Source organism: Phocoena sinus, chromosome 2, assembly GCF_008692025.1.
Source record: "Phocoena sinus isolate mPhoSin1 chromosome 2, mPhoSin1.pri, whole genome shotgun sequence".
Taxonomy (NCBI): domain Eukaryota; kingdom Metazoa; phylum Chordata; class Mammalia; order Artiodactyla; family Phocoenidae; genus Phocoena; species Phocoena sinus.
The window spans coordinates 29,108,631-29,131,508 of record NC_045764.1 but is presented as its reverse complement, the minus strand read 5'-3'; the positions used below and the strand labels follow the sequence as shown (position 1 = coordinate 29,131,508).

The window sequence follows — 22,878 nt, the reverse complement described above, 5'->3', positions numbered from 1 at the left end:
GTATAGAAGTTTCTGTAAATTAAAAATGTCTACTTTAAGTTTCAAATGTCTTTTTAAATTTTTTTAAACAAGATACTATAGACACATCTTGAAATTTTTAATCTAAAAATAGGATTTCATCAAAATATTCTGGGCATTGGTACACCGTGTATTTACTATTTATGGCTCTCCAGACGTGATAAACACTATACCAAAGAAAAAAAGAAAGAAAGAAAGAAAACATTTAACTTTATTGGTAAGAACAGAATTCTGTGAAAAAAATTATGTGGGAAAAATATGAGCTGTGTTTCCTTGAAAAGCAACTCAAGTCAACATTTCTGAGGAACAGCGGACATCAGACACTGTAGTGGCCAGATGGGTACATACAGACTTAGAAAGGAACAAAAAGGAAACAACAGTTATAGATCTGCAAAATAGACCCGCAAATCATTTGCTCAGCAAAAACAAAACCCAAAGATAATCCTAAATCCAGTAACTTGCTATCACACGTTGTGGGATCATGTGCTGGGAGGGGACAAGCGGAGCTACCGACCTCCTGACCCTCTAGGGCTGGGTCCTGCCAGGAGGACCAGGCTGGGAACTGTACGTTGCTTATGTTTTTCTCCCTGATGGGGAGTGGTGTGGGCTTGGGAGGCAGATGGAGGTGCTGCCGACTTTAGTTGGATGTTAGTGGGAGGGCAGATTGTGGGAGGGTGGATGCGAACACGGAACAGGGCAAGTGTGAATCACGGAGACACAGGATGGTGGTCGAGGCAGGTTCGGCAGGTGGGGGGCCCTTTTGTTGGCTCCGTCCTGATTTCAGGGTGACTCAAGTGTTTGTTCTCCTCACAGAGACCCAGGTGGGGAGGTGTGCGGGCTCCTCTGGACTCGAATTCCCCTAATTTTTCTAATCGAAAGATGCAGGTGGACCTGCATAAGTGGTGCTGGTGCTCCCGGGGGCCTGAAGCAAAGGGAGATGCACCTCTGGGCTTCGGGCTGACCTGAGCCAAGCCCTCCAGCTACCCTGGTGCTGGGTTCGAGCCCGGGGTCCTCTCCTCTGGCCTCTGGCCGTCCCAGCCCTCCTGTCCCGTCCGCACCCGCCTGTGCCCGGAGCCCGGGGTCCCTCGTCCCTAGCTCCCTCTCTGTTTCCCACTCACTCGTGGCAAAGCTCCAGGCCCTGAAGTGGACTTCTTGCTGCCCTAGGGACTCTTCTCTCATCCATCTCTCCCTCCGAGAAGTGCCCTCCTGACCCGACAGACAAGTCCCCACGCCGGTGCTAACAGGGCCCTAGGGGTGGCTTTCTCCAGGAGCAGATGTTTATACATGAGGAAGTTTGTGTGGTTCTGGAGAGTCAGTGCCTCGGACCCTGTGGGGTGCTCATCATGGGTGGGTGGGCGCCTTCCAAGCCCCTAGAACCAGGTCCCATGGGCAGTGCCCTCTGTGCCCCTTTGTGGGTCGGCTCCCCCACATCTTCCCTGCCATCTGCTCCCTGTAGTAGGAGCTCGTTCATACAAAGCGTGGACCACGTCTCCAAGCAACAGCTCGGAGTGCTGTGAGCTGAGCTTCTGGTCACAGATTCCAGCCAGGACTGGACTGTGCCTCCCGCTTTCAGAGCAGGGCTCCAGAGACGGGGCTCAGAGTGTCTGATCACAACCAGCCCTGAGGCCTCTGGTTCTCTGAGCTTTGTCCTGATGGCACGTCAAATGATCAGACACTAACATAAACTGGCCTTTTGATCCTAGCTTTCGTACTGAATTAAGATTTTATTTCCTCAATTTGTATGAAAGATTAATACGAGTTATCTATTTGCAAAACCATTTTCATCTCTCTTGAAACTTTATGCTGGAGAAGTTGTCAAATACCTGGTCCGTTTTCTCTTATAAAAGAACTTGAGTAAGTTTGACTTTATATTAAATCCCAGGAAAAGTTTCTCTCTCCGCACCTAGTATCTCTACTTCTTGTTCTCTTGTGACAATACCTACAACTCACTTTGTTTTGCTTTTGCCCCGTTGTTATGAGAGCTTGTGATGCTGCATTTGCCTTTCTTGGGTTAAGTGAGGTGCCCAGGCTGCTACAGAGCTCTGCTATTTATGTTCTGCACGATGAATCTCAGATGCGGATCTTTTAGATGGAGGAACGAGAGGCTGGTTAACCGGCATGATGGAGCCAGAAATGAGTCCTCGGCGGTGAAACAATTCAAGGCATATGATGGACTCGAGATGTCACGGGGGTGCCACCCTCCTGCGTGGACAGGGGGTCAGGTTCCCGCCCCGCACTCAACCCCGGATGCCCTGTGTGCTCGGGGGAGCCTAAAGGGGGCAGAATTCTGCCTCTTGCACTTTTGCAGCTGCTTTAAGTGAATTTTTTTATTGTTCAGGATGGAGAACAGAGAACCGAGATGAGAGAGCTGGAGGCCCCTCAGGCCTAAGGGGACAGTTCTGTGAGTTTCTGTGCTTGCTTTCTGATAAAACTCAGTTAAAAAGGCAGGACTCGGTCTGGGACTTGGTTTCCTGATTGATTCTCTGGGGGGGACCCTATCAGCTCAGACCTTGTCCATGTGGTCAGGTCGTCATCTGCCAGGGAAGCAGCTGCGTCAAGCCATGGGCGTGGGGCCCGGGGCTGCGCATCTGGGACCCTCGTCACCAGGACGTGTAGCGGTGGTTTCTTCACGCCCTAAATCTTGGCCCCCGGGTGCTTTGGAAACTGTTCCTTTGCTCTCTGCAAGAATGGTCTCACTCTCTGGTCCTCTTTTAGGGGTTCTTTAATATCCTGTGTCTGAAATCGTTTTGAAAGGAGGTGGAGTGAAAAAAAATAGTAATGAACATGATAGCTCATCCTTACTGGCTTCTTTGGGGAGGAGCCCATGGCTTTTCTCTTCACTTGTGGCTTATCCTGAAGTCTCACACACGCTGTGCTCGTGGGAACCCCTCGCTCAGGAGGTGCGTGGCGGGGAGGGAAGCTTCGGGGATGGGCCTGGTTGGTTCTCACCGGCCAAGCCTCGGCACTGCTTTTCAAGGCATCCACTCAGACCCTCTGGCCCAAATGGAAATTCCCTTGGACACAAGGAGGAGGGAGAACTGTTTGTGCGTAGGCAGGTGTGGTGGGCGATCTCGGTCCTGGCATCTTGGGAGCAGCCGTCGGAGAAGCAGCATGTCCCTAACGCAAGGCTGGTTGCTCGTCTGAGCTTCAGACACGCGTGTGTTTCTGAACACCAAAGGAAAACGAATGCACAGCACAGATCAGCACCGTCAGGGCACGCCACACCCACACACGGCTTCGCCCGCTGCGCAGGGCCGGCCCAGGGCCTCATAGCATTAGTAGGAACTGGTCTTGCTCCGGTGGCTTCCTCACCCAGGTGCCCAGGCCGGCCTTCTGGAATGCTCTGAACAGCTGCTGTTTGACAGCCTGGTAGGTGCGTGCCCCCAGCTTGGCCTCACAGTACATGGACGGCGTGTCTCCGTGGCTTGGGATCCGTGTGCTCAGCTGTGGGGCAGAACGAGAGAGGACGGGTGAGCCTTCGCCGGGAACGGACCCCGACCAGCAGGACCGCTCAAGCCAGGCAAGCAGGCACTGGCCTGCCGGTCACTTTTCCTTCTCTCTTCCTTTAAACAGAAAAGCGGCGAGATCATCACGTGGGCTTGGTGTTTGCCAAGAGGGTGGATCTCAGGTTAAGTCCTCTCACCACACGGATGATGAGAGGGGCTGCGTGAGTCAATCAGTCCAATTCTGGGGTCACTTCACAACGTATCAAAATATCCAGTGGTGCCCCTTAAATATATACACTGTTCATATGTCAGTTATGCCTCAGTAACAAAGATATCTATTCTCTCTAATTTGATCTATTGATAAATAAAATTTCATCTAAAATTCCAAGAAAAGAAAGAGAGTAACAGTAGAAATTAGGGAGACTTTGCTTCACAAGAAGTGTGAGTGATTAATGAAACAAATAAACACGGAACTTGTCTGCTATTAACAGCACAAGCTGTGCATAATTTTTTTCTTTTTCGAGGAGGAATAGGGGCTCAAATCGGCGTGGGTGGTGAGGCCGAGGGGGCCGTGGGAATGAAGGCAGCGTCCCAGGCGGAGTCACCTGCTAGCCCGCCGGGAGGACCGGGACTGCCCCCCGTGTCCAGTGGGGCAGGACCCGGCCTGGCTTCACCACCCGTGCACCAGGGTCGGGGTGTGGGGAGCGGGGCAAGTGGTCGGTGGGGGGCGGCACCGGCTACTGGCCGGCCAGTCCGTCCCTGACACTCACAACCGTGTAATTGGGGGAACACCTAACTTTTCTGGGCATCCATTTCCTTCTCTCTGGACTGGAATGACATGGACTCCGAAGTTTCTATGGACTTTCTCACGGGCTGCACTGGCCACAGCTGTTCGCCAGTGAGCCCCTTTCCACCTATTTCTGGGGCCATAGCATGAGACCCTGCTGCGGGTCAGGGGCCCCACTAGGAGGGGCCACACCTGGGGTTGGCGGGGGGCGGGCAGGGACACGGGGCCTGGTTTGCGTGTCCCGTGTCACCCTGGCTCTGCCCGAGCGGCCGCTCCCTGGGCCCCACCCATGTCCAGCCCTACTGACCTTGCCGTAGAGCCGCGCCCACCGGGCCGAGAGCCTGTGCTTGCAGAGCCTGGACGAGCGGCCGCAGCTCTGCTTCCCGGTGGTGGCGTCGATGACCTCCACGTCCGCCGTGCCCACCACCCAGTTCACGCTGAAGTGGGGCGACTTCCCAGGCTGCCGTGCCTCGGCCTGACTCACTCCTGCCGGGAGAGACGGGGCACCGGGCGTGAGCGCTGCTGGCCGGGCGGGCGGGAAATGGCTCCCACGCTGGTGGGACGGGGTGGACGGCCGGCCCGAGCGCCATCGCTGGGGCTTGGATTCGAAGGGTTTTAAATGCAAGGCTGTCCTGTAATAACACTGCCCACGTTTCCCCCTTTCTCTGGATGTTCGTCGCGTGGACTGGTGAACAGATGGGGCCGCATAAAGGCCAGCTGAGAGCGTGCGTTTACGGGGCATCTGCTGCCTGCCCGCTCCCCACAGAGCAGACGCCAGGGTCACAGTCCGGCTGACGAGATATGAAATGGAGTGAAAACAAATGAGCTCTGAGGGTGCAAGGCGCTGGCCCGGCAAGGTGACTGGAGCCCAGCGGGGACTGGAAACTGGGCCCTGGTTTGAATTTCAGGACCGCAGAGCGTTAAACCGGGAGTGGGTCTTTCTGAGTCCTGGGGCCGCCCAGGATGCTAAACCATGCAGGATGGTGGCCTGGGAGGAGGGGCACTGACCCCGGGGCCTCGGCCACATGCCCTCCATGCCCCCCGACTCCCCGCGCAGCTGACGGACTGGCTCCACCCCCAACCCCGGCTCCCACTGGGGTCACGCAGAGAAGGACCTTGGTCTCATGTGTATTCACGGCCACAGTGCTGCAGGATGTTCAGCCTGGACCCCCCCCTCCCCGCCCCTCCTGATCCCTTCCCTGGATCCAGCCCCCTGAGCAGCTGCTCCCGTATCCACACTCTGCCCCTTCCCAGCCTCCTGTTCCCCAGTGGACAGACTGGACGGCTGCATGGGGCCTCTCAGGGCCCTGGGTGGGTGGGCCCAGGGGCCCCAGCAGCATCTCACGGGGAAGCAGAGCCTGGTGCTGGGAGGCAAGTGGCAACCCAAGGAGCTGGACACATGGAAAAGTTGTCACCTGACTCATCAACATAGATGGAAATTAAATTTAACTTAGACACCCAAGACCTGAACATTTGCTTTTAGCTCCACACCAGGAATTCTAGGTCTTTGGGGGCCACTGCAGAGCTGTTTCTGCTGCCCAACCACAGGAAGTCATTAATCTTCAACATTTTAAGAAAGAACAGGAGAAAGACGAAAAGGGAAAGTGAAAGAAAGACATTGAAACCGGGCCCAAAGTGGTATTTTATCAGAATTACTGAAATTATTGACCGTTTAGAAAATGACTCTGGTTTCATAGACGTTGAATTTGAGGCAAGCCTTCCCATCCCTCACCTGACGATGGTGAGTCAGGACTGACCCCCTTGGAGACGGGCGTGGGTCTCAGGCTCCCACCCCCAGCTCCTACGAGGTGGATGTCGCCACCTCTTCAGCTGGTCTTGTTTGTGTTGTTAATTCTTGTGTGGTTAAGAAATTGTGCCATTGCCACGGGTCACAGTGGGTGTGTCGGGAGAACTTGGCCTTCTGGTTAAACGGGGTTCAAATCCTTGCTCCATGTTGATAAATAGAGCATCTTCACACTTAAATTCCCGTGAGTCTATTTCCACATTTATAAATGGAGGTAACAGCCGCTGTCGTGGTTGGTGTGACAGGGTGTATGCCTCATCTTGACGTTGACGGGAGTGGCTGCTGGGTTTATTTAGGTCCCTTCCCTGAATGGTGGAGCCATTCTCTGGGGGGGACTCGTGGAGGGTGAGTAGCTGCACCGTGCAGATCAGGCCTCTCTGGGCACCCACCCCCCAGGAGAACCACCCACAGGCTGTACGTGGCCATCACCTGCCGGGCTCAGGCCGTAGGGCGCCACAGCCATGGGCACAGCTTTGGATCAGATCCGAAGGCACCGTTCATGGCAAGGACGGGGGTGAGGCAGCCCCCTCCGCGACAAGTCGGCCCGAGTCACGGGAAGGGAAGGTGGGGCAGTGGTCCTGGATGGGCACACGACCCCTGCTCCCATGGCCTCGCTGTAGTTTGCTGAGTCCCCTCCCTGGACGCTGGGAGCCCCTGGAATCTGACGTGGTCCCCGGATTTGGCAGAGGGCCTTAGATTTTAGGAACAGGTTCTGGTGTGTAAAGAAACCTGGGGCATAGCCACTGAGCCCTGGGTGGTCCCAGCCCCACTGGGAGCATCCTCTTCTGCCCTGTCTGAGCTTTGGGGTCCGTGATGCTGCCCTTGGCTGGTGACTCTCGTGGGAGGGTTGAGGGAGTGGGGAGGTGTGCTCTCTTGGGGGCTGGCCTGGCTGAGAGCTGTCCCCGCGAGTTCCCGCCACCCCGTGGGCACCACTGTTGCCCCTGGTTTTCTGAGAACAACCTTAGGGTCCTGGGAGTAACCCTTAGGCTTGGCTCTTACCACAACCGTTGACTGGCTCTTTGACCTTCTCTCTCCTCTTCCGGGGGATCTGGTCTAAGCCCCGGGCTGGCCAATTGCTATGGGTCTACACATGCCCACCACCCAGGGCCCCCCACCGCAGATCACGGCTCGCAGCCCCTTCAGAGACAAGGCACCGCCCAGGAGGGAGCCGCGGTGGATTACCGGGTTAATTACGGGGGTCACAGCGGGTGGGGCTACCTCCCCAATGCCCCATCCCGCTGAGCTGAGAGGTCAGCTGCCGCCAGAGGGGCTCACGGCTGTGTGACTTCTGGTCCTCACGACCCCAGGCCGGCCCTGGCGGCCTGGGGGCAGCATCCCCCTCCCAGGTTTGGTGCTGGGGGAACATTCAGGAATTTGCTGCTGGATCAGGTGGGGGCGACCTATGGCCCTGGATCCCCCCTGCCCTGTTGGACACGTGTGTTTATTGCCTGGATTTCTCTGGGCACCGCAGACACTGCCCTGAAAGTGACACTGTGATGTCTGAGGGGCTCATCCTGTTACACCTTAACTCTGGAATGTCGTCCGGAGATGCTCCGCACCCGGCTGACCTTTCAAGTATCCGGATCTCTGCCGTTCTGCTCGCTGAGTCTTAAATGGCCACGGGCCAGACTGGGAGAGCCTGCCCTGGGGGCCTCAGGGCCTGTGGACGGAGGGGTGTGTGCGTTTGAGGACCTGTTCTTACCGCTGAGGAGGGGCCGGTTGTGCCGGTACGAGGCGGGCAGCTGGCCGATGTCCTCGGTTCTGTGGCTCATGACCCGGGAGAGGTGGCCGGTGTGGTGCAGGCTCCCCACCACGATGCTGTGCAGGTACACGGGCTCGATGAAGTGGCAGAGCAGCGCACCCTGCAGCCCCAGCACGTTCCACCTGGGGGGGAGAGGGGCGTCAGCGCCCTGGCTCACTGGCCTCACCTGGGGGAGGACGGGGGGCCTTTCTGCCCCGTTGTCCCCGAGGCGTCACTGTCCCCATCGTGCAGCTGGCGGTGGGGGGTGGGGGGAGCTGGCCTGGGGCTCGCAGCACCCTGGACCGGGCATGGCTTTGGCCTCGTGACCCCTGGTGACCCCGAGCCCCTCTCTGCCGTCGGGGGGACGGGTGTCGGTGGGTCTGCGTGTGAATAAACGTGGATCCTTTTCCTGGAAAATGAGTTGTTGGGTGAAGGGGAAGCTACATATTCTCTCAGGGTCTTAAAGTCAGATTTAAAAAATGACCCTCTGGGCTTCCCTGGTGGCGCAGTGGTTGGGAGACCGCCTGACGATGCCGGGGATGAGGGTTCGTGCCCCGGTCCGGGGGGATCCCGCGTGCCGCGGAGCGGCTGGGCCCGTGAGCCATGGCTGCTGGGCCTGCGCGTCCGGAGCCTGTGCTCCGCGACGGGAGAGCCCACGGCAGTGAGAGGCCCACGTACCGCAAAAAAAATAAAAATAAAAAAGACCCTCTGTCTCCAAAGTGAATCGCAATTTTTCTTTATGTTCCCTGGGAAATATCAGAAATTGAATTGACTGCAGTTTAGGGGAAAATACTCTCCCTCCCCACCCCTTTGTCAAACTCAGCAGCGGGCGGGACCTACTGTGGTGACATGAACGACCTTGTTTGGCTCTGGGGGTGATTTGACTTCAGGAGCCCCAATCAGAGGACAAGGCCGTGGTCCTTGACATAAATGAGGCTCTGGGTGAGTGTTTGCTTCTGCCAGCAAAGGTGACAGGAGCCTTGTCAGACATTTCCCCGTAAATTTGAGTGGAACAACTTTCCGTGTATCTGTTATTTAAGGCGACATTTTGTGGTTTCCACATGCTTCAAATCCAGCCTCCACCAGCACAAGCATTATGCAGTTAATTTCTTACATCATTATTCTTTTCATTAATTAACATTTCTCCACGGTTAGAGCAATTAATGTGGTGCTTCCATGCCGTACATTTCCTTTCATGATTAATAAGGAGTCATTCTATTTCCCTTTCCCGAAGCAGTCAATTAACACAGAATTCTTTCCATTAATTACCGAGTGCTCAAACCAGCAGGCCTACCTAGAGAGCAGTCTGCTCTGAGAACCTGTGACACCAATTGTCTTAAAAAATTCCCTTTAAATTTTATTCCGTAAACACAAGCAATTTAGCTGGCGATATTAATTTGCCTCAGAAGCATTGAGGTGAGTGAGAAACATCTTCTAATCTCATGCAAGAAGAGGCAGCCATCTGGCTGGCGAGGATTGAGGAACGGCTCCCCCTCCGTTAAGTGTGGGTCATTAAAGTAATGTGCTCACCCACATAAAACTCAAGTGGAATATAAAAGGTAATATTTATATACAAACAGTTTAGTCCTACAATTTAAACAGTCATTGGTTTTATGAAACGTTTACTTTAGTCTATCAGATTTGCATAACTTCACTTAAAAAAATAATTGTGGTCATTTCTGTAAGTCACAACCTGTCTCTCAGAAAGGAGTGGAGAATTGCCCTTGGGATCTGATGTGTCATTTTCCCAAAGAGTAAGTGTCCAAAAGTGTTGAAGGGGAGCACATTTCTGGAGGCATGAGAAGCAGGGGAATGGACATTCCCCATCGATAACAAAGCCCTTTCTCTAATGATGAGATGAGTATTACAGAGGGGACATTCCTGTGCTTCAGGCTGTCCATGGACTGGCTTTGAACAAAACTTCTGGAATGTATCTGAATGGCTCTGACTCTGCAGGAAAGTCTAAAGACAAACAAATTCTATATCTGGTCTTCTCCTAATAACCTTTACAATAAAGAGACAATCAGCCTTCTCCTTCCCTGGCTGTACGAGTTTAACTTATTCAGCCAACACCATCAATAAAACCAAATGTCGCCCTGAATACAAACTGGAGAGTTTTCAGCATTCCGGATTGAACGGAAAGTGCCTCTCCTTTTATACAAACAGCTGACATGACTGCAGTGTTGACAGAGAAAAAAGTCCCAGGTCTAGTTTTCAATATAGATAATCCCTAAATAAATATATTTTTGTCTGTTTGTCAATCACTGAAATACCAAAGATAAGTGAGGGAGAGATCTTGGAAAAAGGCTGTTTTCTTTAACTGAGAGACAATCTCTGTACCTCGAGGACTGACAGGGACTGTCCCAGGATGGGCCCCACCCAAGACCTGCCGGGCCTGTGCGCCCGGGGGTTGAGACCGATAACCGCGGGCATGGGTGCAGGGACTGTGGGTGGTCGGGGTCCCTGTCTGCCGTTTTCACCCCCGAGGCACGGCCGCCGGGAGGAGGTGCGGGTCCACCATGACAGTGAGGTCTGAACATCACCAAATCCATCCTTACTTCACTTCCCTCCTTGTCCGTGGGCAGGTTTGCTTGTGCCCTGGAGGCACAGTCACACCCACTGAGAAAGGTCACGGTGCAGCTGGGTGACTCAGGCTGAGGCGCAGCTGTGAGTACAGTGCCATGCACCCTGGGCTCGTCTGGAGCGTCCTGCTGCTAGGACTCCCAAGGCCGGGATGGAACTGGTCTGGGTGCAGCGGGCATCAGCGTTCCCAGCGTGCCAGGCAGTTCCATTGGGAGCCGGGTGATGCACAAAGCAGGCAGCATGGACTTGGGAGTCAGTCTACCGGGTCCAGGTGACCTCCGTGTCTTTTGTTGTCACTTAGCCCCTCTTCTGCTTTCCCTCAATGTTCATGGTGTCTCCTGGTCACCTAATTTCTAGTTTGTTTTGCAGCTTCTCAGCCCTTTGCAGTGTCCTGGGGGCTGGACGAGGGATGGCTGCTGCCTCAGATCTGTGTCCCTGTCTCAGCATTGTTGCAGGAGTAGCAGAGGCAGCAGATGCGGGAGTGTCATCACTGTTACCGCGCTTATGTTGGACAAATATTCCTGAGTATATCACTCACTACCTTTGAAACAGGAGGGAGAGGGGCAGGGTACAACTTTTAAAAGAATGACATAGCCCAAGGACATGACATAAACTGATTAGAACCAAATGGGTCCAAGATGGCAGACAAGTCGACTTCCTCTAGGCCTTGAGCCTCAGTATATGCTCACTGTAACACATCAGCAAGCTAAATGACACACCCACAGGCGCCAGGACAGTTCCAAGGCCAGACCATAAAGGTCAAAAAGTGGGTGGTGGCCCAATTTTGGGAAATCCCCACCCCTTCTCCAAAATAGCTGGAATACTCCTCCCACTCATTAGCCTATGAAATTACCCACCCCTGTAAAAACTGACAACCCCATACCCTGGTGCCTTTCTCACCTTCTGAGATGGCCCACACTCTGTGGAGTGTGTTTCTCTCTAAATAAATCCACTTGTTACCTATCACTTTGTCTATCACTGAATGCTTTCTGTGATGAGACTTCAAGAACCTGAGCTTCGTTAAATCCTGAAACCAGGTGTGTGATCTCGGTTAAAAGACTATGGGTTTTGGTGAGGTTCGAGTCCCAATCTGAGATACACGGTTGTACCTTCACCACTGGAGATGGGCTGAAGTCTCCCCTAAAGGCTGCGGTAAGGTGACCACGGTCTTCTGTAAAGGAAGAGTCGTGGTTATTACACCAAGCTGGGAACATTTGGGGCTGGGCGTTTAGTAAGAGCAGTGGTTTTAAAATGACCCATATTTGGAGATGGGAAGCATGAACACATTCCCTCCTGATTTCAGCAGAGCTGTAGGTAACACCATCCGGCTGCCAGGTGGGCTGGGCGCAGAGCCAGGTCCCCACTCTCAGAGCGGGGAGTCTTGCAGCCTGAGATCTCAGTGCGGGGAGTCAGATGGGGCCTCGGTTCCCAGAGAGCATCCGTAATTCTTTACAGTTCATTTTTACGGAGAAAGTTTTAATCTGTTCATTTAAAGACACATGGCAATCGATAATCAAGCTCTGGTGTTTAAAATGAGAAACCATATCTAAAAGAACATCAGTTCCAGAAGATTTAGATTTCTATATGCTACTTGCCTCTCCATGCTTAGAGCAAAAACCCCTCCCTGGTTCGCCTGTCCTTTCAGGTGGCCGGTGTTTCCTGTTAGTGACCGTTCAGATCGGCTTCTTACGTCCAGAAAGCCAGGCCACGTCCATGGGAACATGGGCCTCACGGTGACACTTGTCATCTGTCCTGGGCTCACAGAGGCGCAGGGCTTGGTCTGTTTTATCTCTGAGCTGCAGGAAAATCCAACCCTTTGATGCGCCTCCAACCTTAACTCGTGGGTTGAAGGTCGAGTTTCCTGGACCTGGTGAAACAACCCACATTCTGCAGTTTCCCTGGGTCTGCACCAGCCTGGCATAGGCAGTGGCATTTTAGGAATAGATTTCACTATGACTTTGGTTCTGTAATTTTGCAAAGACCGCATGAGTTGAGCCAAGTGAGTGGAAGTGGTGTCTCCTACCTGGTTATATTGGTTTCCCGGGGCAGGGGGTGAGGTGGGTGGGGAAGGGCTTAAAACATCGGAAATTTACTCCTGGAGGCAGAGGTCTTAGGTGAGGGTGTGGCAGCCCGGGGGCACCGGGGAGACCCCACCCCCAGGCCTCGCTCACCTGGCACTCAGAGGCTTGTGGGTGCGTCCCTCTGGGCCCCGCCTCTGTCTCTGTGGCCTCCCCTGTGCACCTGCTCTGTCCCCAGGTCCCCAAGGCCTCACTCACGAGGATACACTAGCTGCATTTAGAGGCTACCTTCTCTCACTGTCCTTGGCCTAATCCTGCCTGGAAAGGCCACACTCACGGGTTTAGGGTCTGGGGACAAGGATATCTTTTGGGGCCACCGTTGGGCCCATGCCACCTGCTATGGGGCATTAGGAGATCCCATTGCTTCTGTTTACCCCATACCCTGGGCTGCGTAACCCCACTCTGGGGAGTATGTCCTAAGTCTGTACTTAGAGATTTGGAAAAACGCTTCGGCACAGAGATATTTCTGGAAACATGGTGCATGGAGCAACCACTTGTGAGCACCCAGGGATCCAGCAGCAAGGAGGTGCCCCCAGCCTTGCACGTAGATTCAATGCCCGTGACTTTGAAAGGAGCCAGGATCATAGTGTTCAGTGATGGACTGTAAGCAAACTGCCCGAAGCAGCAAAATCCTGATGACAGGAAAAAGCCTGTGTTTAGGAAAAAGGTTAAGGCGTTTATAGCCAAGGTGCCTGCTGTTTTCGGTGACGGCTGGGATACTGGCTGGTCGTCTTTTTTACTTTTCAAGTCTCCTAATGTTTCTTACTGTCTCTTATGTTTTAATGGGGGGTGAGGGGAACTTCAGATGTGTGATGCCGCTCCCTGTGGGCTGTTTCCACCAGTTGGTGTGACTAGATGGTCCCATCACACTTTCCCTTTATCTGGAGGCATGAGAACGTGTGGCCTTAGGTGCATTTAGGATCTTGTGGCCACAGAGTCTTAGGTTTGGTTCTGTTTTGGATGGAAGCCATTCACCCAAGGGAGAGGTGTCCACTCTCCCTCGAGCATTGGAACCAGCTTTTATCTGCAAGATAGTATTTTGCTCCAGGGCTTTAACTAAAATTCCTTTTCGGCCAAAAATAAGTCTTTCAAAAGACTTTCTAGGCCCAAGAATTTTCCTGGGAATTCCAATGACTCTGTTCCAAAGAGAAGAAATTAGATTTTGTTTTCTGCTATGTCAGCATCAAAATTATTTTTAAAGGGAAAAAACGTAGCTGGTGTACCCCCACTTCCAGCCTCGGGTGTTTTTTCCCATGGAACGGGGAGAAAGCTCTCTCTGCTGCCGGGGTGTCCTGCCCGCATCCAGTATGTGGTGCTGGGCATCCTGGCTTTGGTGCTGGTCCGTCAGACTCTCCAACCTCCCGGTGACGTCCCAGGTGTGCTTCCACACGATGCTGAGCATGGCGTACCCTCAGGAGCCTAGGGCCCTGCATGCGCTTGCAGACTCTGTCGGCTGTGCGCCCGGTTTAGGGAGGGGGGCAGCCTGGGCCTGGTTCCCACGATCTTTGGAGTGAGTTTGATGATAATGACATTCACATAACGCAGCCCTTTTCCCTGGGAGGCCACCCTGACCACTGGACTCGTGGGAATGTTGCACAGAGCTTCCGTCCATAGGGTCGACCCCTTCCACATGCTTGGGTCCTGGGCCAGGTCTGACCCAGCCGCTCAGCCTGTGTGAGTCCTGCCCACTGTCCAGCATGGTCAGGGGCCACCCCTCCACTGCCCCATCCACGAAAGCCTCGCCCCGACTCTGTGTTTCTGAGCACGGCCGTCATCACGAAGGAAACCCCACCCCTGCCCCCATCTCCACTCCAGTCCAGCCTCGCTCGGCCCCCTGCAGAGCTGGACGTCTCTGCTTCCGCCTCCCGTTGGGCGATGGATGGGTGCCCACCCGCAGAGATGGGACCCTAACCTGCGCACGCACCCCTCACGGTAGCACCAGCGATCCCCTGAGGGTCAGACCTTAGACGCAGAAGCAGATGGTGGGGGTGGACAGGATTCCAGTGCAGGACACGGGGTGCAGGGGGAGGGGAGGCCGAGGAGGGGGAGGGCATCCCGGGGGTTGCAGGGAGAGAGGCAGAGATGGTGGGCTTGTTCAGGGAGGAAGGTGGGGCAGGGGAGACAGAGAGACAGAGACAGAGAGAGAGACAGAGACAGAGGAGAGTGAGGAGAATGTTCAGGGAACACCTGAGGAAAGTCCTGGGAAGGTGGGCTGGGCTCCCAGGGGACTGAGTGGGGGGAGGGGACCTGGTGCCATGCCCCCCAGGCCCCTCCTGCCCCATTGCGTTCCCCACCGTCTGGGCACCACTCACCTGGCCACCAGATTTGGGGACTAGACAGGTGACTGGCAGGGCTACCCATGAGATGCATCAACCCCTGGATGAATGTGGGGCGGCCCCCTGCCTGCCCAGAGCCACGGGCATCACAATGTCCCCAGCATGTCCCCCCTCAAAAGCAGTTAGAACCCTCCTCAGCCCAGGGACGTGACGTGGACTGTGCTTTCTAAGTAGACTTTGTTAAACAGAGCATCACTGGTGGGAATGAAACCAGGGGGCCTATGGGCTCCTGGGCACGAAAGCCTTTCTGTCCCCCATTTCTTGTTTCTAGGGAACAGACTGCAGCCTCCGTGACCTTCCCTGGGTGCCAAAGGGCAATTCGAACAGTTGCTAATCAAGAGAGGAGTAGCCAAGAAACCACCTGAGGTGAGATAAAGGAGCCAGAGAAGCCCATCAAGGTTAGGAAACCCGACCCCCTAAGACCCTGCACATGGCCTGATCTCATCAGCAACACCCCCTTGAAGGCTTGTTATAAACCCCTCATCAAATCCTCCCCAAAAACTATGGGGACACATAGTTTTTCGAGGCAGGAGCCTGCTGTGTCCGTCTTTGCCTGGCAAAGCAATAAGGCTGTCCTTTTCTACTTCACCTAAAAGTCTGTCTCCAAGATTCGATTCGGCACCGGTGCAGAGGTGCCGCGCTTTCAGCATCAGGACTGTTGACATCCCACATCACCCGGGCTTTGTAGCGAGTTTAATTCTCTGTCAATTGACATTTAAGATCCCAGAGACAGTGAAACTTAACTTCTGTATCATTCATTCACTTCATTTGCTAAGGAGTCAGAATTAATTTAGAGACCCAGCGCGATCCTGGGAGAGCAAGAGAATTTCCGTTAAGGTGGAAACTGCTGCTTCTCCCCACTTCATGAATAGATGAAAACAGTACAAAGGAGGCTGCGTTTCCTTCTGAGAGATGAGCTAGTTGACGACTACAGGCAGCTCTCTTAGATGCAGAAATCAGTGCTTTGCTGTATTGCAGTCAGGCGGGGGGCAGTCACTCCAGGGGAGTAAAAGGCCTTATTTCTCCTGTAGCCGTTTGGTGATTTCCCTCGAGATTTCGGATCCCTGTTCGCCAGGGCTGAGGTTTTACCTGCCCCGTCGCCTAGGGAGCCTCACAGAGGCACCGAGTGCACCTGGGCCACGGCCCCTCCACATGCAGGCTCGGGTCAGGGTTGGGGTCGGGGCTGGGGTCCCCGCTGCCCTGGCTCCCGAGTCCCTGGGTGTCTGCCTCTCCTCGGCCCCGCCTGCCTCTCTGACGGCTCTGTCTGGCTTTCCAGGGAGGCTGTGATGGTACAGAAAGCGCCTGGCCGGTGCACAACTGTGTGTGGGGCAGCGGGCAGCCATGTCCCGTGGCGGGTGTGGAGTTCAGGACCGACAGGGCAGAGTCCGGGACCTTGGAATGCACCTCAGCACCCGGCCAGGCCCCCCTCTGGGACCACAGTCCCTGTCCCTCCCCCCCGCCAAACACACACCCGGGCGGCACTCGTGCAGAGGACAGAGGGGCCGTTACCTGGCGATCTTGTCCGTGCAGGACATGGTGACCAGCTGCTCGCCCAGCAGGACGCCGTCCCACGTCTGCACCGTGCCTGGGCCACGTACGGGCACTGTCCCCTCCCCGGACTCGATCTTCGTGCGCAGGTGCCCCCGGAACTTCCTAGCCAGGTGCTTGCTGCGGCTCACTAGGGGACGAGAGCCGCGTGAGACACGGGGGCTGGGGACACGGTGGGGGCGATACAGGGTGGTCACGGGGGGGGCTCCGAGGGGAGGGGATGAAGAGGGGAGCTCATTGGGAAGCAACTCCAGTGACCCCGGTGCCACCGCCCGCGTTCAGGATGAGGAAGCAGCTTTGGAGGTAAGTGCTGGGCGGACGGACTTGTACAGACACGGGAGGAGCTGGGGCACAGCAACCCCTCTGGTCCAGGCTCAGCCGGCGTCACAGCAAAAGGCTGGACAGTGACCATCGGTGGCTCTGCAGCCGTTTGGTCTCGGTCCGACCGCTGGACCTGCGGCCCAGCTCTCAGCACAGATGGGCCAGGGAAGGAGCTGCATTTACAGACACCGACTTTTGGGTTCCACGTCACCTTCATGTGTCAGGAGATGCTCTTCTCACCCTTTCCAGCCATTAAAACATGTAAAAACCATGCTTAGTTCTCAGGCGGCTGGTGGGATCCAGCCCAATTGCTGGGCTGCAAACCTCGTCTAGATTTTAGTCCTGGCTCTATGGTTTCCTAGCTGCGTAGCCTTGGAAAAGCTACTTAAAACTACTGTGATACAGTTAGCTCGTCTGAAAATGGGGTAGTGGTGGTGCCTCCCTCCTAGGCTTAGGGACTAAATGAGATGGGACCTGGGATCCCAGAGCTGCTGCCGAGAGTCCCGGTGAGGGGGCGTCTGCTACACCCAAAGACCGGCCCATGGTAGGGGCGCCTCGATGCCCTGTTACTGCTCTCCTGCGTTTGCTTTCCAGAGTCACCTCCACACCCATATACACCAGTTATTTGAAGAACTAGCTTGAACGAGAGGAAGATTAAATTTATTATTTTTTTCTTTTTTAAAAAAAGGTTCTGTACATTTAGTCAGGATTATAATGTATTATAGAAATGCTTAACTGCTTTGTGTACAAATTATATACGAACTACCACAGTGATACCAACGTTGACACACACGATGGTGGGATGAACACTAAATGCCTTCTTTAAAAGGTTTCTATGTAAGTTTTAGAATTTGTGAAAATGTGTTTCTCCTTCATTTATCTGCACTGGAGTGAGGGTAAATTATTAATATAAATTATTACCCAAATAATTAATAACATTTGGGTTTATATGGGCACCTTCTCTTACAGATCTTGAAGTCATTTCCAGTATCTTTTCTCATGCTTTCTAAGAACTGAAGTTCCTTTACTATGTATTCATACTGCCTAGAGGCCATCTCTTGGGAAGAAAATTGCTGTACTCTGTGGAGAAAGTAAACTTTTGCGAGGTTTTAGATTGCTTATTGACCATACTACTAACCAGGTCCTTGTTGAGATCCAATTTGGACTGGCCTATGAGTTGCCTATGGAAGGAAGAACCAAGCTGAGAGACTGAGCCTGGGGGAGGGAGGGGCACAGCCAAGGGATGCCCAGCCCTCCCCCTAGGTAGAGCCTGAATCTCTTCTTTGCAGATTTAAGTGGCACGAGGAATCGGGTGACAATGCTGCTGCTGCTGCTGGTGACGATGGTGACGATGGGGACGATGGTGATGATGGTGATGATGGTGACGATGGTGACGATGGTGATGATGGTGACGATGGTGATGATGATGACGATGGTGATGGTGATGGTGACGGTGATGATAATAATGGTGGTGATGGTGAGACAGTGATGATGGTGGTGATGACGATGAGACAATGACGATGAGGACGAAGATGACGATAGTGATGATAATAAATTGAACATAAAATATTTCACCTGACTCAAAAATACTTGAGCAAAACTTTGGTTTGACCTGACTTTTTACACCATCCAGGTGAGGTCTTTAATCACATCAACTTCCTGTGGCAGGTGGCACTGAGGGAAAGGAGGGCCGGCGTAGCTAACAGTTTCCACAATTTACCACAATGTTAGGAATTAAAGTCGTCTGTGTGGGAATACTTTCTTAGGAAATACGGTACTTGCTGTCCCTCTCTTTCTGGTAATTATATTCAACCATTCTCTCAATGTTTCAACTATTGTGTCATTTTCCAGACCTGGAAAGTCACCCATTACATTGTAAGGCTCTTCTGAATTCTTACCCAGTACTTCTGTGCAACTAACCTTCCCTGAAGCAGACTTTGTAGCCTGTTAAGGCCATGACAACCCGGAGGCCTGGCTTGAGTAACAACTGGTTTCTAGGAGTTAACCTGAAGTTTTCAGGTAGATGAATTTTTCCTGAAGAGCCAGGTGCATGAGATGCTCCTGACAAGTGTTTATTTTCAGAGGTGTTGAGTCTCGGCTGCCTCCTCCAGCTCCCCCGCCAGTGTGATCAGTCCCAGTGGCTCTGAGCGTCGCTATCTTGCAGAGCTCGTTTACCCTGGCTCTTTCTTGCCTAATTGCGAGAGGCAGGAGGGAGTTGAAGATGCTACTTCAAGCAGAACGAAATGCCAATCCAACCGGAAACTGCAGGGAACTGACCTTAAATCATCTGCAGTGGATTTGTCGTGTGCCCTAGACAGTGGAAGTGTGGAGCATTAAGACCCTGCCTGCATGGATACATAAATGCTCCCAAACCCATAAGGATGTTCTCAGCGAATTCTCCATCTCATGAGACTCTTCAGTGTAGTGTTTGTTCATCTAAAACCCTTACTTTCGGACCCTGATGTCAAGATAAAGTGCGGCTGGTAATATGTTTAAGAAAATTGTTCAAGTGAATATTCTACTTTCAGGAGAGAATCGGATGGCGATGGAGGAAGTCCACCGAGGGAGCAAAGGTCTATCTGAAATGTGATGCATGGTTGCTGCAATGGTGCAGGGGAGAGAAAGAGCCAGAAATGGGAAAAAAGTATAGGAAAGAAGACAATATTTTTAAACCCCAAATAAGCTTCAAAAGGTATATCCCAGAAGGTATACCCGTGATGTGGTCTACTATTTATTGTAATAATGACATCTACAATATTTGTCATGTGGTCACGTGGGTGTTCTTGTCCTACCTGGTGAGGATGGTGACAGTGACCATGTGAGTGAAGAAGCCATTTAAATCCATCGACCCTACAATGCACGGATATTATCATGTGTTGCATGCTCTGTAGCTCAGTAGTCACATCAGAAGACGGGGCGTCAGGAAGTGTACTTTAGATCCCCTGACTTCCTATGGGATTTTGGAGCAATCTCTTGAGCTGCCGTCATGTACAAAGAATAGAACTGGCTCAGACGTACAGGCATTCAGTTCACACTTGTAAGATAGCTGTGTGATGTAATCATGCTATTTCTCATGGCTTCTTGTGGGAGATAGATCGGAGATTTGAACTAAGTTGTTAAACACTTCTAAAATGGCAGTAAGGACTGAATTTTCTAGGTTATTTAAAGAACCTGCCAAGCAAGAGGAATTTGCATTAGAGTGTTGGTGGGTTGGAAGGAGAACGGTCACCCAGCCACTGTGACCAGCCCGGGTCTTTTCATTAATCTCTTCATTTGGGTTATGATCAGAACTGCCCCCACGTCTGCAGGCCTTGCAGACGCTCCACCAGTCCCCCGTCTGCACACAGGCCCGCCCTCCGGTGGGAGAGGATAGGAAACCAATTGGGCAGGAGACAGGTTAGGGGGTTTTGAACCCGGGGTCTCAGAACATGGCTGATCCTCAGAATCACTGGGGAAGTTTTAAAAGTACGGACCCTCAGACCCACTGCACCCCGAGGCACCAGAATCTTGGGAGAGTGGGCACAGGAACCTGCATTTGTAGAAACTTCCTGGCAGTGTTGTAGGTAAGTCGGGTTTGGAAACAACCAAATCTGTGCACACCTGCTCACAGGCAGCACGCCACCCCAGACATCTGGGCCAACGGACACTGAGTCCATTTCTAAGGACTCTAGGAAGGGAGAACCTACGATCTGTCCAGGTGAATGTTTTTGAGGGGAAAATACCCCAGGGACTTTAGAATTTCTGAAGCCACAGGCGTCCCCGGGGCTGGGGTTGTGTATTGTCCCTTAGCTGCAGAGCCCCTGAACTGGGCCTCAGGGGTCTGGGGCTACTGCAACTCATGGAACCTTTAGGGCTGTGGCGACAGCTTAGGCCAGAGTCCCTGGTGGACAGCGGGGGGGCTCTGCCACAGGTGGGTCAGACTTGGTTCTCTGCTGGGGTTCACTCTGCCTTCCTTCCCTCTTGAAGGACAGGGGACCATCTGGGCAAGTCTGCTGAGAACTTCCCTTAGGCCTAGTCACTGAACAGGTGTGTCCGCGGTCCCCACATCAGGCATCTGTTGTGCGTGTGTGCCGTGTACTTGTGTGTGAGAGAGGGAGGGGTGAGCCCCGGCACCATGGCTGTGGGGTGTGCAGAAAGATGTACAGCGGCTCCTGCAGACCAAGCAAGGGGTGACAATCAAACCAGCCAAAGTGACCAGGACCGGCAGGGGACATGCTGGTCGGTGGAGGGGAGGCTCCTGGAGCAGCTGCGGGTGAGAAGCTGGAGGCCTCATTGTCCAGGGCCAGAGCTTCTCCCGGCTGTGACCCCTCTGGGGAGAGGATGGAGCATGTCATGCTCTGCATCTGTGGACGCGAGGACATTGCCGTGACCTTCAGGGTCGGGTGCCCTGGGCCTGTTCAGGAGCGTGGACCCTGAGGCCGTGGGGCAGTGAGGCTGGGCTTCTGCAGGGGTGGCTTGCAGGAGGCGGGAGCACCCATCCCTGCTAAACGCCCCTCGGGCAGGCCCTGCCTCCAGGGGGCCTGTCACTGTCACCTCTGCCCTGGAGGGGACCCCTAAGGTTCCCCATCACCCACACCCCCTCCTCCGAGGTCCAGCGAAGGAGGCACCCTGAGAGTGAGCCACCAGCAGTCACCCCGTCCCCACATTAGCCAGTTCTCTCTAAAACAAAACAATTCCGGGGTGTTTGTGCCTCGGCAAATGGAGAAGGCTGAGCCACCTGTAAAGGTCCTCCACGTGGGGGACGGCACACATTCGGGGTTTCTTGCCCTGGCCGACGAGTAAGGAAGGTGATGCAGGACACTTGCTGGCCGTCTGAGGGACAGACCCACCAGGTGCCCGCTTGGGGCCCCTGTGGGAACCCTGGGGAGAAACACCAGCTGAAATAACCTAGGAGCAGCTTCTAATTTCTGTAGGCACATCTGCAGCAAAAATGTGAGGAAAATGCTTTTTTTTGTCTCTTCTACCTGCACCTGCCACTTCTTAAAACACCACGAAGTAAGAGACATCTGTGCCTGGAGGAGAACCCCAGGGCGCACTGAGAACGAATCTGCTTGTTCTTCTAAACCACCGGCTTTGCAAGTTGGAATTAAGGCCGGGGAGGCTGATGACCTGGAACCGTCCCTGGCAGAGAGCGCAGTCTCGGGGGGGCGGGGCGGGACGGGCTCCCCTTCCTCACTCAGCCACCCCGACTCTGGCCGGCAGGAAGCTGGTGCGTCAGGGCCTCCCCAGAGTTCTGTGGGACTTTTCCTCCTGGAACCAGAGGGCTCCTGGCTGGGTCTCCACGATGCGAGGTCTTCTGAGAGAAAATGGAAGGATAATTCCAAGTAGCTAATGGACCATATTTCACAATTTCATGTGGGGAATTGGTACCATGTAGATCCAGCCTGACGAGCGCCTCCGAGAAAATGAATTCTCATGTTTTCTTCTCTCTCTCTCTCTCAGGCTGCGCGGTCAGAAGGAACACTCTGCATAACCCCAGGGGCCTTTGGAGGGGCCAAGCCCACTGCCCGCGTTGCCGGTCCCCCAGCCTGCTCTCCTCCTGGGGCAGCTCCCTGGAAGTTCCCTGACATTGAATAGGTTCCCTTTCGTGACTCTCAGTTTGACTTGATTCTCCCACTGACTTTCCATAGGTGGGTGTTATGGTCTGAATGTGTGTGTCCCCAGATTCTGTATGTTGACACCTAACCCCCAAGGTGATGGTGTCAGGAGGTGGGTCCTCTAGGAAGTGATGAGGTCATGAGGGTGGAGCCCCCATGATGGGATCAGTGTCCGTATAAAGAGACCCCACACAGCTCCCTGCTCCTCCCTCCAGGTGATGACACAGCGAGAAGATGCCGTCTGTGAACAAGGAAAGGGGTTCTCACCAGACACCGAGTCTACCAGCACCTTGATCTTGGACTTCCAGCCCCCAGAACCGTGAGGAATCCATGTCTGCAGTTTATAAGCCACCCAGCCTGTGCTATTCAGGAGGGCAGCCCGTGCTGAGACAGCAATGAAAATGTTACCGGTACCCTATTACAGGGGACTCTGTCCAACCATTCCCCAGAGCGGAAAGCGATGGACTTGGAGGAACACTGGTAAAAGCAGAAGGCATTTTTTTGGACCCACATACAATCTGAGTATTAGAGAAATTGGTTAAATTCATGCAGGGTTTTAAAGAGAGCGATTTCCCTGCACGTCCTTATCTTAGGTGGAGGCACTCACCGCAAGCCGGGA

The 22,878-nt window shown here is 53.7% G+C and overlaps 1 protein-coding gene across 1 annotated transcript in view; it reads right to left on the bottom strand.

Moving 5' to 3' along the window:
* Positions 1–3,285: 3,285 nt before the first annotated feature.
* ADARB2 (adenosine deaminase RNA specific B2 (inactive)) overlaps positions 3,286–22,878 on the bottom strand; it is a 365,467-nt gene continuing 345,874 nt past the window's right edge. Inside the window, exons 7-10 of the mRNA XM_032623691.1 lie at positions 16,303–16,471; positions 7,758–7,939; positions 4,559–4,737; positions 3,286–3,462 (exon numbers count right to left, since the gene is read on the bottom strand). Of these exons, the coding sequence (XP_032479582.1) occupies positions 3,286–3,462; positions 4,559–4,737; positions 7,758–7,939; positions 16,303–16,471 (707 nt within the window). The remainder of the gene's footprint in view (positions 3,463–4,558; positions 4,738–7,757; positions 7,940–16,302; positions 16,472–22,878) is intronic.